This window comes from Leuciscus leuciscus, assembly GCF_965113295.1.
Source record: "Leuciscus leuciscus genome assembly, chromosome: 4".
NCBI lineage: Eukaryota > Metazoa > Chordata > Actinopteri > Cypriniformes > Leuciscidae > Leuciscus > Leuciscus leuciscus.
This window is the reverse complement of record NC_138728.1, coordinates 20,969,342-20,985,154: the sequence shown is the minus strand read 5'-3', so window position 1 is coordinate 20,985,154 and position 15,813 is coordinate 20,969,342. Positions and strand designations below refer to the sequence as shown.

The window sequence follows — 15,813 nt, the reverse complement described above, 5'->3', positions numbered from 1 at the left end:
AACTCACTTTTACCTCATCTACTGTCTAGGCAGAGCCGAACTGGGGCATTCATAATTCTTAAGGGCGCCATCTTGGGGGGTGGTTGTTCAGCTGGGTCCACCTCGGTTAAAATCACGTTCCAGGGGTGCATGTCGGAGGGGAGGAAGGAACCGCTTCCACAATAGCGCTGACAGATGTATTGCTTTTATTTTGTTTTCATTTTTTATTTAAAATATTCACAAACTTGTGAATTATATCATGAACTATCTGATATAATTCAGATTGTCAAAAACAGGTAAGTGAATGTGTTTTGTTTTATAATGACCATGTTGGTCTATAACGTGCGATGGGCGTCCGCCATGTTAGACTGCGCTGCAATTCAATCGGATCTGTCAGATTTACATCACGTTAATTCATCCACTGCTCCCGAAATACATAAAAGTAAGTGCCCGGAGAACCGGATGAAGAATAGAGTGAACTTTATAGTTACCAACACAATGTGTATCTGATATAAATAACACACAAATTATAATTGAAAGGATTATTGTTGCTGCTTTCATAGATTTCAGTGTGTATTTAACAAACTATATATATATATATATATATATATTTATTTGCTGGTAATGTCTGAAACATAAAATAAACATTATGTGGTTGAAAACCCTGAATGGTTGTGATATATGAAAAGTGTTGAGCGCGAAAACACATTTGAATTTTGCAGTTGATCACGTGACACTGAATTTTCTAATCACACTGTTGTGATCGTACGTGTTAAATCGTTAAATCGATCATGTTTCGGAGGTGGGGGTCAAATTAAAACTGAGGGGGCACAAATCAGATCTGAGGGGCAATGTCCCTCCGTGGTGCCGGGCCTGTGTCTAAGTAAGCTAGCGTCTAAAGCATTAAGCTAACTAATGGAACTTTTAAGTGACTAATCTGAAACACTGTAAACAGACAGCAACTTTGTACAGCAAACAAATAGTGTGTGCACAAGAGTTTGCCGTCAGCAAGTTGCTAGGCTAATGAAGCCTTGTAAGCATATCAAACAATGCACACAAATATTGGGTAAAATATTCAATTTCTGAGCTAATTTGAGTTTGGGATGAAATGCTAGTATATTCATTTAATCCTTCATGCATATTTAATGATTTTATCCGCTATCTTATCGCAGTGGTTTCTGGGATTGCTTTATCTGCAGAGAATACATTTGATTCTGATTTAAAATTACACCAAAATAGGGTATCTCAGAAAGCTGCATATTTCTGGTCTCTGTGATGCCTGGGGGGAACAATATTATCTGGAACTGAATTTTTTTTTTGATGTTTTGATGAGATTTTAAATTTATAGCACACACTGTGAATCCTGGTAATACCTGAACAGATGTTGAATGCAAATGGTAAGAAATACAGCAGATCAATGTGTGTCTGAGTGTTGTTTGTTGTAAATTACCTGGAGAACCTTGTCTTCCCTTCAACTCAAGTTGAGTCCCGTTGTTTTTGATGGAGTGAGTTTTGGCTCCCTGTTGTTTCTCCAACTCCCCTAAAAAGACAGTGAAAAGAGACAAGGCGAGTTGTAAGTCCATGCCAGAAACACATACATACACACACTCTCTATACGGACCAACAAACAGGCACAAAACACATACAACAATTTGCTCACATGCTCTAAACCTTGAGCCGTCTGGCCCTAAACAGCAGAGCTCCAATTCACCATACTTACACCCAGGGCTTGATGATAATTGCCTGTCATTTCTAATCAGGCTACAAAAGAGTTTTTCCCTTCTCCGACAGAATTGTAAGAAAGCTCTGGCTCTACATTAGGACTTTTTAAAGGGAAATATGCCCTCTGATTTAATGAAGCCATTAGAAAGGAATAAGCCTCGATAAAACCTGTGAGTGCACAAAGAATAGCTGACAACAAATCATCTGGATACTATGTACGGAGTATGCTACATAGTTAAACATATTTATTACCATAATATGTTGAAGGATAAAAGGAGAATAGAGAGATTCCTGAGAATAGAGAAGGTATGCAGACAGCAATTGAAAGAAATACTGTATATGACAATTAATAATAATAATAATAATAATAATAACAATGATGATGATTTAAAAAAAAATCTAGTTTAGGTTTTATGTTGATTTGAGTGGGTTTATAAAATTTTTTTATACCATTTTCAACAAAAGGATTCATGTAATTTTAATGATTGTGTAAACAGAGAGTCAAAGTAATATAAGTATGGCTATAAAAATTATTGTATTTTTTCAGGTTGATCTATGTGTTTTTGAAACTCAAAATTAAACTCTCAGTTCAACTGTCAGGGGTTAGCCTACTGTATGTTCGGTTTAGTTATTTTCTCGTTCTTCTGTTTCTCTGTTTCTTTCTGTCTAGATTTGTGTTCCCCTTCTAAGGGGCTGTTTACACGACAACATTTTCAACGAAAAACGTAAAACTTTTTATGCGTTTTGGCCATTCGTTTACACGACAACGGCGCTTTGGGTGCCTGATAATGCAAACTTTTGAAAACGGGTTTCAAAGTGGAATATTTTGAAAACGGTCTCCATGTAAACAACAAAAACGCGAATCTCTGAAGACGATGATGTCATGCACATGCATATTACGTGTTCAGTCTATAGTGTTTCATCGCCATCTGTCGTTTGGTCGTTTTCGCCTGGAAGCAGAATACAGCGTTTTTAGTCGTTTTCGCGGATCTGTATAAATGGGGATCGTTTCGTTAATGGTGTCGTCTGTACGCGGAAAACTCAAAGGAAAAACGTCTCAGTTTTAAGCATATCGTTGTTGTGTAAACGTACCCTTAGTTACCTTGGTTACCAATTAGTATCACTTGTATAAAATTTAGATGAACAGACGACAACGTTGTCAAAATGATTTCCGTTCTCATGGATCTGCGAAAACAACAAAAAATGCTGTATTATTCATTCCAGGCCAGTAGTTGGCGATGTCACTTTGTACAGAAACACTACGTGCCTATAGACTGAACACGTAATACGCATGCGCATGACGTCACAATTTTCACAAATTCGCATTTTTGTAGTTTAATGGAGACGACTACGTATCGTTTACAAAAACTTGCACTTTGAAACCCGGTTTCAAAAGTTTGTGTTTTTCAGGCCCCCAAAACGCCGCTGTCGTGTAAATGAATGGCCAAAACACATAAAAAGTTTTCCGTTTTTATTTGAAAAAGGGTGTCGTGTAAACCCCCATATTTGTGTGGTTTGTTTATCTCCAAAGTATCTTTAGTGATCTTCTGAGTTATTTATTATTTATCCCTTTACTATTCTTTGAGATGTTCTCCTTGAAACCTCGGTTTATTTTTGTAATTTTCTGTAATTTTAAAGTTAGATTGAGAGAAACTATTGCATAGCAAGAGCTCTAGAATGAAGCCCCATTTGGATAACAGATTACCTGCCTCAAAAGGTTGCCTTTATGTGCTGCACTAAAATAAAGACAAAGACATGAAATACAAGTAAAAGTATCAATGCACAAGTGGATTTATTCATGCTTTGGTTGTAAAGAGAAGTTCCTTTTATGTGGAAAAGAAAAGGTGTGTAGCTGTGTAGATGACAGCTCTCAGTTCAACTACAGCTGTATTCCTGAAAGAGAGTAAAGGTGCTTATCTCTCTGTTCTCAGTGAAACTGCTGACACGGATACAAAACAGCACAAGACTTTCCATGGACCCTTGCTCTCTCTAGCACAGGATGTAATGAAAACCAACTGGCCTCAGCAGAATACATGCTTTGATGTCCAGTGGCACTCAGCCCCTTTCTCTTTCTCTCTCTTTCTCTTTTTGTCTTTCTACCTCATGGAAATCAAAAGACATTTCTCTGTTCCTGCTTCCCTATCTTTCCTCCTCAATTCCTTCAGATAATATTTGAAAGCCTGAATGCAATGTACAAACGAAATTTTTTCATTTATTATGGAATATCAAAACAGCGAGATTCCTAAAGGACAAACGCACAGGGAAAGCAAATATATACACATATTTTTTTCAAAAATGTAGCACAAATAAAAAGTAGAAGAGCCAAGACCGCAAAATGAGGATAAATAAATAAATATATAAATTTGTCGCTGTTACGGTTATCTTCTGTGTTTGTTTCTGTTTATGGCTGGGTTTTGTCTATCTTTAGTTCGGTTTCCTTTGTTGGTCTCTGGAGTTTCTTTGCTTTGCTCATTGTTTGATTATCAGTCACACCTGTTGCTTGTTCCCTTGATTGGTTTGAGTTTGTACTTAAGCCATGTATTTGTTCAGTTCTTGGTCCGTTCCCATCTGTGTGTTTGATGGTTCTGTTCATAAGTTATTTGTGAGAAATCCTGAGTATTTTATTATTGTTGAATTTTGTTATTATATCTGTACTGCTGCCTTAAATCCATCTCTTTATTTCACCTGCTGCAACTCTTTTTGCAACTTAAAACTTAAAATATTAAGTGCTAAAACTTGTAATATTAAGTTTATACCAAACTTTGAATGGTAGTGTATGTAAATATTTATTACGGAACTATATGTAAAATAATATTTAATATTAGAGCTTTTTTAATATGGAATAATATTTAAAACTAAAATAATATACATTTTTTATGTATATACAATTTATATATATTTTTGTGTTGAAACATACAGAAGTAATGAGGCACTCTTACTTAAAATATAAATGTGTGTATCAAAGTCATTTTGCCAGTGGATTCTTAATAAAGACTGTTGTGTTTATTCTCCTTCGTCGTGCGATGTGTCTACACAGCCAGATCGTAACAGTTCTGTATGTTTAAATTACTTAAGTTTGTCAGGTAAAACATAAGCTCCTTAATGTAATATATAGTTAATTTCAAGTTTAATAGTGTAATGCTAAAATATTTGAAAGTGCATAAATTGTTGCATGCTTTGCAACTTTCCTGTAGCTCAAACAGTAGTGCATGGCATTAGCAACACCAAGGTAATGGGTTTGATTCCCTGGGAAGGCATGCTTTAAATGCATTTCAAGTTGCTTTAGATAAAAGGGTGTGTCAAAAGAAAAAACGTAAATGAAAACGCCCTGGAAACCACTTACAACACCCTAGCATTGTGGTGGAGAGATTTGCATGGGTAAGAGTCACTCACATTTTCTTCCGGACATTTAGTTTTATTAATCATAAGTGTCTCAGCATCTGTCTCACTGCTGCTGGCTGCAAACAACTGGGTTTCTTCTGTTAACCCAGCAAATGGGCAGCATTATCCAGTGTTACCATGGGAACACTGTGCAGTATTCAAGAGAAGACTGCTGATTCACATCACGAAGCAAGAAAAAATGAAAAGTATTTATTGACTTGATTGATTAATAGCCCCAGTCAAAAGAGCCCACCCACAAGTCTATGACACAAGACAGACTTACCTTGAAGGAAGGACCTGAGCTATAGGCACGAGGCCTATAGCTCAGGTCCTTCCTTCAAGGTAAGTCTGTCTATAAAGACAAGAGTTTTGTCAGTCCGAGGGAAACCCTTTGCTTAGAAATGTAACGACTTTTCCTAAACAAGCCCAAAATGATGTGGAATGAGGTACACATTCAAATTCTCTCGCACACATGCACTTGATATTTTGACACACAGCCCACTCACATTCAATACGTATCTGTTCCATCTCTGACACCTCGGCGATGGACTCCTTCAGGTCCTCTACGAACTTGAGGAGCTCCTCTGCGCTCTGAGCACAGAAATTCAACACCTGCTTCTTATCAGAACCCGAACACGGAGACACAATAGTGATGGCGTGAGGATAGACTGAAAAACAATGAGAGAAAAAAGAGGCATTATATTAGCAAAAATGTAGGCTGTTATTCACTGACAATCTTAGTCTCTGATAAAGGTCACATCTAGAACGTGTTTACATCCAGATTCAAAAATGCTTCATCAATGTCAATGAAAACAACAAAATGTAAATAGATCTCATGTGTTTTATCCTTTAAGGATACATTTTGGTGTGTTTTTACACTTTTTGGAGCGTTAAAAAAGATATGGTCACAAACTGGTACTAAAGAACAGTTTGAAGATTCTTAAAAAAAAATCTACTTTTATGTCTCACGCAAGAAAGAAAGTCATACATTTTATAATTTTAAAATGACAAGAAGGTGAGTGAATAATGACAGAATTGAACTATTCCTTAATCATCTGAGAACCAAAACAAAAAAACTTTTAGCCATAGAACTTCACTTTTGTGGAGTTTTTTTTTTTTTTTTTTTACCAGGATTTGGAGGCTGGTGACGTTTACCCTTGAGAGCAAGTGAGCAACTCAACATATTCACACTGTAAATGAAGAGTTCAGATGCAAAAGCCTCTAAATGCCATCTGAAATTTTCTTCTAGAATGATCATTTTTATGAAGCTTGTATATTTAAGTTCAGTAATTTCACTTAAATGACAATTAATAGGTAATCTGTGGCATTGTTTCTGCCACAGAACAAAACATTTTAAAAGATAATTGCGACTTTTTATCTCACAATTGCGAGTTTACATCTCACAATTCTGACTTTCTTTTCTCAGAATTGCGAGATATAAAGTCAGAATTGCGTGAAATAAGGTCGCAATTGCGTGTTATAAAGTCAGAATTGCGAGATATAAAGTCAGAATTGCGAGATATAAAGTCAGAATTGCGTGAAATAAAGTCGCAATTGCGTGTTATAAAGTCAGAATTGCGAGATATAAAGTCAGAATTGCGAGATATAAAGTCAGAATTGCGTGAAATAAAGTCGCAATTGCGTGTTATAAAGTCAGAATTGCGTGTTATAAAGTCAGAATTGCGAGATATAAAGTCAGAATTCAGACTTTTTTTCTCGCAATTGCGACTTTATATCATGCAATTCTGACTTTATAACACATAATTGCGAGTTTATATCTCGCAATTCTGACATCTTTTCTCAGAATTGTGAGATATAAAGTCCAATTCTAAGGGGGAAAAAGACGGACTTTTTTTTTTTTTTTTTACCTCAGAATAGTTTATATCTCACAATTCTGACTTTATAACACGCAATTGCGACTTTATATCATGCAATTCTGACTTTATATCTCCCAATTGCGTGTTATAAAGTCAGAATTGCGAGATATAAAGTCAGAATTGCGTGATATAAAGTCGCAATTGCGAGAAAAAAAGTCCGAATTCTGACTTTATAAGACGCAATTCTGACTTTATAACATGCAATTGCGACTTTATTTCACGCAAATCTGACTTTATATCTCGCAATTCTGACTTTATAACACGCAATTCTGACTTTATATCTCACAATTCTGACTTTATAACACGCAATTCTGACTTTATAACACGCAATTCTGACTTTATATCTCACAATTCTGTAAACTCGCAATTGTGAGATATAAAGTCGCAATTATCTTTTAAAATGTTTTATTCTGTGGCGGAAACAAGCTTCCATAGTAATCTTCATTGCCATTTAAGTGAAATGATTGAATTTAAATATACGAGCTTGATAAAAATTTCAGATGGCATTTAGAGGCTTTTGCATCTGAACTCTTCAAATATATATATATATCATCAATAAGTTATAATATAATAGGTTTTACATTGCTTTAACTCATCAAAATAAGTTAAGTAATTTCCAACTTTTCTTTATAAGTTATACAAGATTCAACTAAAGTTTTAAGTCAGTTTAATGCAATTTAAGTTGAAATGACTTAAACATCCAAGTTGATTGTACTTAAAAATTTAAGGCAGCAACTTTTTTTTTTTTTTTTTTAGTGCATGGGGGTAATGCTTATTTTTTAAATCAATTGTTATTGGTTATTTTAATCATTTCCATAACCTTCATCATTAAATTGGCAAGATTTTAGAAAGAATTACCTACAACAGTAATTTAAAACACTGCCTAAATAGTTAGTTTGGCTATATTAGATAATATTCACAAATAGCCCAATAGCCAAGTGATTTTAGCATAACCATCAGTTGATTAAAGATGCCAGGATGATGTTTTGTTAAGCATCAGATATGTTCTGACTGGCTTGGAAACTTATTATGTCATTGCAGGTTAAGAAATACCATTATAATGCATTTATAACACATTAATAACACTTTTATAATACCATTTCTGATTTCTTGCACTTTTAGCACTTATAACCCTTATAAACTCCATCAATACAGTGACTGGCCACTAAGCAATCATTCTGTGTCTTTTATTGTCTGAGGTTGTGGCTGAAAACATGTTTGTTTACTTGTTGATTTACTCATTTGTGTCTCTCCTATCACATCCAGTCTCTTCAGTCAATCATTACAGATTCGAGAGGGGCGAAATATGAGCGTGAGCCATAACACTCACATCTCGCTTAATTATAGCCCAGCTGCCATGAATGTTTGTGTGTGTGTGAGAGAAAGCAAAAGAGTGGGAGGAAGACAGAAATGCTTGTGGCCACCTTAATTGGAAAATGAGAGGGTGCCTGTCATCTTCATTTATCATGTGGTATTCTTTTTGTTGGAAGTAAATCAGTGAAGTGGGCGTTTGAAAAGCACATCATTGTCTGGATCTTGCATGAAGTTTTTCTTGACTCCATAGTGACCAGGTTACTTACACTGCCCTACATAGCTATAAAAAAAACAAAAAAAAAAAAAAAAACAGTCCCAACACAATTCTAAAACACAAAGGGTCCAAATGGGGTCCAAAAGTCTGAGCGTTCCGGTGAGTTTGTAATTTTTTCCATATCTTTTGATATATTATACTTACTACATATGACATAATCTACTATATTATAATGATATAGTATAATATAATACATTGTGTTATTAGTGTAACATTTTGAGTGAAAGTTGAAATGAATGTCCAGTGAGTGTCACTAAAATTGTATTTAGCTTTATATGAAACAGATGAACATTAATCTGACAACCTTTTATTATGTTGGTTGTTGTACATACCATGGCAGTTCGGAAATGAAATGTAAGGTGAGTGACACCAAAAGGTAAATGCTCTATAACATTTGAAAATAACGTACCATGTACATTAAACCCTGCCCTAAACCTTACCGTTACTGTTCACATAAGCAAATGTGAGATTAAAAAACACATTTGCTGAAGCAGCAATGCCATTTAGCTTGCTTCTACAAGTCTTTCAGCTGTTTTATTGTGATTTTTTTTTTAAAGCGACTTAAACACTTTTAATGCTGTACCAGGTGAGCATTCGAGCAAGTTTACTACATCGGAAAAGCCATTCATACTGTGTGGAGCTGTTTTTTTATGCAAATGTCAGAATATATTCCTGCACTATGGTAAAAGTGTTTCGATGTCATATAGTATAGTGGGAACCACACGAAAATAAGTCTTAATTAATCAGTAATCTGCCCTGTAACCATAATTTATGTGAAAAGGAATAAAAATTGTTGTTTTACTGTCACTAGTGCTAATTTCAGATGGAAACTGCAGTGAATTTAATGTATAGATACATTTTTGAAGTTTTGCAAAAATGTAGGTAGAGGCACGTTTTACCAATGAGCCTGGCTGGATTAACCACATGAGCTGTAGGATCTTACATTCATTCTCAAACAGGTGGAACTGCATGCCCAGTAACCCTGTGGCCTTGCAGAAGGTGTAGGCAGCAGAACTCTTCTTCTTTGGACACAATTTCAATATCTGTGAAGGAAAGAGATGGAGATGTTAATTAGTGTTGGTACTGTAGGAACTAGGAACGATTCTAGTTCTAGGAACTCCTTTTGGAGGAACTAATTTAGCTCCTACTTCAGATTAGTGTCTAACCCAGCACAATAGGAACTACCAGTGACTTTAGTGTACGCTGATTGGCTGAACACACACGAAACACCAGCAACAGCCATTTTTAAAAAAGCTATGTAAACACACAGATTATAGCCTATATATTTAATTCTATGGACATGGAAAACAGTGATAGATGGGCCTCTTAACCTTTAAGCTAAAGAGAAAATCCAACGCAACTTTGAGGGGACCAAGAGAAACATGATTATGTATTTCTGCTCAGCTAGCAACACTGGACATTAACCACGCGGCATACGCTAATGCCTTTTCATACTGTCTACTTTCTATGTATAACAGTTCTATCCAATAACGTATTAGACAGGACTGTTGGACAGATCGTAAACGAATGAACATGGAGACTGTGTGCTCAGGTTCTGGCGTTTTCAGCATCGTCAAAATAAAAGTCTGCCGCGCCGTCAAAATAAAAGTCATAACAACAACCGCCCAATAGCCTTACTTCACTGCAGAGTTCCTACTGGCGGTGCGAATGCAACCAGGAAAACATTCCTAAGGGATCCATTAGTTCTCAGGGAACCACCCTGGTGGCTAGTTCCTAGAACTAAGTTCCTAGAACTACCAGATGTGAAAAGCCCCTTATATGAGCTTTATAAGTAATAATAAACAGCCAATTTCCTAGTATTCTCAACTGACTCTCTTCAATTCTGAATAGTCATCAACCCTGCTATCTATCAAAATCAAAGTCAGTGTTAAGATTGTAAGTGTTTGAGTGCATGTGAGAAATAGAAGGCCACTCAGATTAGTGTGGTGTTAAGAGTCTACTTACCAGACTCCCTACTGGTTTACTCACAATACCACAATATTGAACCTATATTTCATTCTGCCACAAATCTATGGGTGGCAGGAGATCCTCTTGAAGGAGAAGAATAATCACTGAGCCAACTCATTTCTCAACACAATTAATGCCAAAGCTTCTCTGAGCAAAGTTGGAAAAGCAGATATGACACAATCAATATTGCCACAAAACTTAATAATATATAATGGCCTGATATTTTTGGATTTTATATATATATATATCCTTTTATATTGTTCAGTTTTCCAATTTACACACAATGTATAGAGAGAGTTTCATTTTGCAAAGGTCATCTGTATTTTTGAAAAAGCCTGATTTCCCCCAGTTTCACCAATGATTGTAATGGGAAAATGTGTTTTGTGGTTTTCTCTTCCCTTTTTTATGGCCAGATTAAAATGAGCACTTGTAATTATGAGAATAGTTTAATACATGGCTGTGATAGCCTTTCAGTCCTAATGCCCTCCATTAATTATAACAGACATTTAATCTTTGATTAATTTCAAGGGCTGTACTTTGTGGCTTTGACTAAATTATTTGAGGAGTTGTGGGAGAGTTGATGGAAGATCAAGTTGAGTACATTGCATATAGTTGGATATAGAATTCCACTGTAATTGTGAATAAAATGTAGTAGACCATAAATACATGGAAAATGCATGTCTTATATTTTGTCATCTTCTCTTTTTCCTTGTCATGATTAACAGCAATCAATCAATAAAGGACAAGAAGTGACTACATGAAAAATTCAACATAATGAAACGTGTCTTGTTGTTACCACAAGTAGGTCGTTGAAGAGGAAGACCTCTCTCTGGTGAGCAGCTTGCTTTTGGGCTTTGTTGATGTCAGTCACTTCAAACAGCCGACTGCAGCACACCAGTCTTCTGTGTGGCACTGACAGCACCTGAGAGTGGACACATGTAAAATGACTTCACTAAAAGAGAAGATACATGAGTGAAATTTCTTCATTTGTTATATCAAAATACATCTAAATCAGCGGTTCTTAATCTCAGCCTTTTTGACTCAAAGACTCTCTCTATATATATAATTAATAATAACTATAATTATTATTATTATAATTAATAATAACGAATTAATTTAAGTACTCTTAAACCATGCTGGTGTTTCCCTCATTAAGAACCACTGATATTAAATAATGCTGATATCTATTTCTCAGCACACAATATTTTAATGGCAGCGGCATTAAAGTGAAAACAAAGTGAAAATAGCAGCAATTTCTTAGCAATATGCTATTTACACTAAGTGAAAATAGAGATATATTCAATTTACACTATAAATAGCAGCATTTTCTTTGCAATAAGTAGAAATAGTGGTTAGATGCTATTTATACTTATAAATAGTGGCATATACTATTTGCACCTCAGTGTTGTTGTACATTAAACAGTATGCAATAATAACAGTGTAAATTATTATATTTATTAAAATTATTAAATGGATGCCACACAACTTACTTCTACACTATTGCTGCTGCCGAGAATCCCGCATCTTCCGTAATTTTGTCTGGCCCAACCAAACGTCAGTGGGCAGAGTTAGTGTGAATAGCCTCTGCCAACAAGGCTGGCTATTTGCTCTTAGTGTACATAGACACTCCGTATTGAAGTTTCATGAACAGTCATAGTACATTATTTAGTTAATTGTATTTCTGTCATGTCAACACTCTGTGTTTTGGCATGGTAATGGATATGTTGAAATGTTTGGTCTTGGTGGAATAGATCTGCTATGATGCTGCAGCTGCAGAGCAAGTATGGACTTGCTACCGCCAACATACATAAGGCGTGCCAACAACATACATAATTACTTGCTGTGAGCCAGTAAGACATGCTGCTGCTGTACAATATAGTGCACATGAATTACCCGTAGCAGATCTATACAGGTGGAGCTGGGGAAGGAGGAGGGTTTCTACTGGCAAATGCTAACCAAGTATTTGAAGGTTGAGTAGCGAGCTCATTGGCTACTGATACAGCAGGAACAAATCAGCTCTGCCCTATAGAGAATGATGTAATTGAGATAATGACCTATCAGCCTGCGCCATCTAGAGTTTCATGACAGAACTTTGTATTTTAGCAAACATATTATCTGTTTTCCAATAGCTGTGTTCCAATGAGCTGCCTTACTATCTTGCTACATCACAGCACCTAAAGTCTGAAACAAACAAACAATCAAACAAATAAAGTAATAAAAAAACAAAACAAACATTCAGCACCTCAAGTGGGGGGCTTGATTATCAAGTGATTAGCATTATGCTAAGCTAACAACAAAATATATTGGTCTAACGGGCATAAAAGTAAAGAGCAAACAGACCCTGCGTAAAAAAAATAAAAAATAAAAAATAAATGGATATAATATTTTATAAAGGAGCATTATTTGTTTATTTATTTTTTTGCAACTTTCTGGAATGGTGGGAATATGCCAGTGATGTCTTGGTAGGCAGGGTTTTTTTTTTTTAACAGAGTTTGTTATTCTGTGTAAATGTCGACCACGTTAATCATGACTATTATATAAATGTTATTTAGGACCTCCTGGCGAAAACAGTGACATTGCATTTGATGCACTTTCACATCATAGCAAGCAAAAAAGTTCTAGGACAACATCAGAATCAGCAGGTCTGCTCCACATTTGCCCTTCTGCAAACTTGGGACATGACCTGCAAAAACCCTGATGGCAGCAAAACCAGAAAAGCCCAACCATGGAGAGGTTGGGAAAAGAAGAGAGAGGTGATGAATGAGATGTGAGGGGAAGAGAGAGACCAGAGAGCGTCAGCAACATCTTTATCGACTCTAAGAAGAAGTAAGGGTATGATTACAGTACAGAACTCGATTTCCACACGTCATTTGGGTCAGTTGAATTCTGCGCAAACTGCGGCAGAAATCAAATTAGTTACGACAATACAATAAAAAAGCCTAGTGAAGTATAAATGTATGACATATAAGAAGATTATCACAAGCTATTTGATACAGAAATCACACTTGTGAAATCAGGAGATTGCAACATTAATAGAAAGTATAAGGAGACTTTCATGAAAATGCAAAGGTTTCATATTTAAGACATTGACATTTTATAGACCTTATTCACATCAGCGCCATCTTTGATTTTCAACGGGAATGAAAGCGACAAACAAACATCTCTTCAGTGGGCTGTACTGTTATTTTATGTGTTTTTGGATTGTTTTGCTGTCGAAACACTGGAAAAATATCGTTCCAGGGAATTTCAGTATACAAAAAACTCCAGACAAAATGAGCTGTGGAGAATTATAAGAGATCTATGAGCTTTTTACAGCGGCTGCCATTGAAAACATGGTAAGTCTATCCCTCACCGCCTCGCTTTCAAACCTGTCATGGTGCTACTCTGAATAAGGTAATATTTCATATTTTATATGAATATTTTATGGATACTGATACTTTCACTGCAGAGCCCATATATATATATATATATATATATATATATATATATATATATATATATATATATATATATTATGGCAAGCCATTCAGGAAATAATTATATTTATAATATGAAGTCTGAATATATAGAATGAAAGTCTGAATATATATATATATATATATATATATATATATATATATATATATATATAGAATGAAAGTCTGAATATATATAGAATGAATGTCTGAATATATAAAACGAATGTCTGAATATATATGGAATGAAAGTCTGAATATATATAGAATGAAAGTCTGAATATATAGAATGAAAGTCTGAATATATATAGAATGAAAGTCTGAATATATAGAATGAAAGTCTGAATATATATAGAATGAAAGTCTGAATATATATAGAATGAATGTCTTAATATATATAGAATGAAAGTCTGACTATATAGAATGAAAGTCTGAATATATATAGAATGAAAGTCTGAATATATATAATGAAAGTCTGAATATATATAGAATGAAAGTCTGAATATATATAGAATGAAAGTCTGAATATATATAGAATGAATGTCTGAATATATAGAATGAAAGTCTTAATATATATAGAATGAATGTCTCGGGCCCTTTCGAGTGAACGGGCGAAGATTGTAGATAGCTGTGGGTTGTCCCTGTGAGGTAGAAGGCGTGTTTCTTTCTGTAATGTTTGCCTGATAAGCAGGAACTTCCTGGGCTGTGAAGTTCACCGCATTCGCTCTTCCGCGATGAAATAGCGAATATATTTCTTCATCAGTAGAACGATGTTGAGTACGGTTGCCAGTATTTTGGCCCGTACACGCATTCGCCAGGGTGTTAATTAGATGATCGTTACTTAAAATTGCTGCTACAAAATTTCGTGCAGACTCGCTCATTGTTCAAAATGTGTAAAAAAAATTGTAGATGAATAACACAAGATGGCGCTGATAACATCAGATTTTCATTCCATATATTCAGACTTTCATTCTATATATATATTCAGACTTTCATTATATATATATATATATATTCAGACTTTCATTCTATATATATATTCAGACTTTCATTCTATATATATATTCAGACTTTCATTCTATATATATATATATTCAGACTTTCATTCTATATATATTCAGACTTTCATTTTATATATTCAGACATTCATTCTATATATATATTCAGATTTTCATTCTATATATATATATTCAGACATTCATTCTATATATATATTCAGATTTTCATTCTATATATATATATATTCAGACTTTCATTCTATATATTCAGACATTCATTCTATATATATTCAGACTTTCATTCTATATATATATATATTCAGACTTTCATTCTATATATTCAGACATTCATTCTATATATATTCAGACTTTCATTCTATATATATATATTCAGACTTTCATTCTATATATTCAGACATTCATTCTATATATATTCAGACTTTCATTCTATATATATATATTCAGACTTTCATTCTATATATTCAGACTTCATATTATAAATATAATTATTTCCTGAACGGCTTGCCATAATATATATATATATATATATATATATATATATATATATATATATATATATATATATATATATATATAATTAATTAATTATTTATATATATATATATATATTATAAAAAAAAATATATATATATATTTAGCTTATATATAAAATAAAAGCTGCTGGTGGCAATTTAATTATTCCATATTTCTTGGAGGGCTGCAGGATTAAATCATTCACAATTAATTATATATTATATTGAGCAGTAGTGCTTCTCCATAAGGATTTTAAGCCCAAAATTGGGTTTATTTATTATTTAGGGTTGGTTTATTTGCTTATTCTTTAA

The 15,813-nt window shown here is 34.3% G+C and overlaps 1 protein-coding gene across 2 annotated transcripts in view; it reads right to left on the bottom strand.

The window, feature by feature from the left end:
* The window catches only part of iqsec3a (IQ motif and Sec7 domain ArfGEF 3a), a 158,385-nt gene that overhangs the window by 8,728 nt on the left and 133,844 nt on the right, over positions 1–15,813 (bottom strand). For both annotated transcript variants that reach the window (XM_082167376.1, XM_082167377.1), the window contains exons 9-12: positions 11,312–11,437; positions 9,491–9,590; positions 5,589–5,750; positions 1,430–1,519 (exon numbers count right to left, since the gene is read on the bottom strand). In XM_082167376.1, the coding sequence (XP_082023502.1) occupies positions 1,430–1,519; positions 5,589–5,750; positions 9,491–9,590; positions 11,312–11,437 (478 nt within the window). The remainder of the gene's footprint in view (positions 1–1,429; positions 1,520–5,588; positions 5,751–9,490; positions 9,591–11,311; positions 11,438–15,813) is intronic.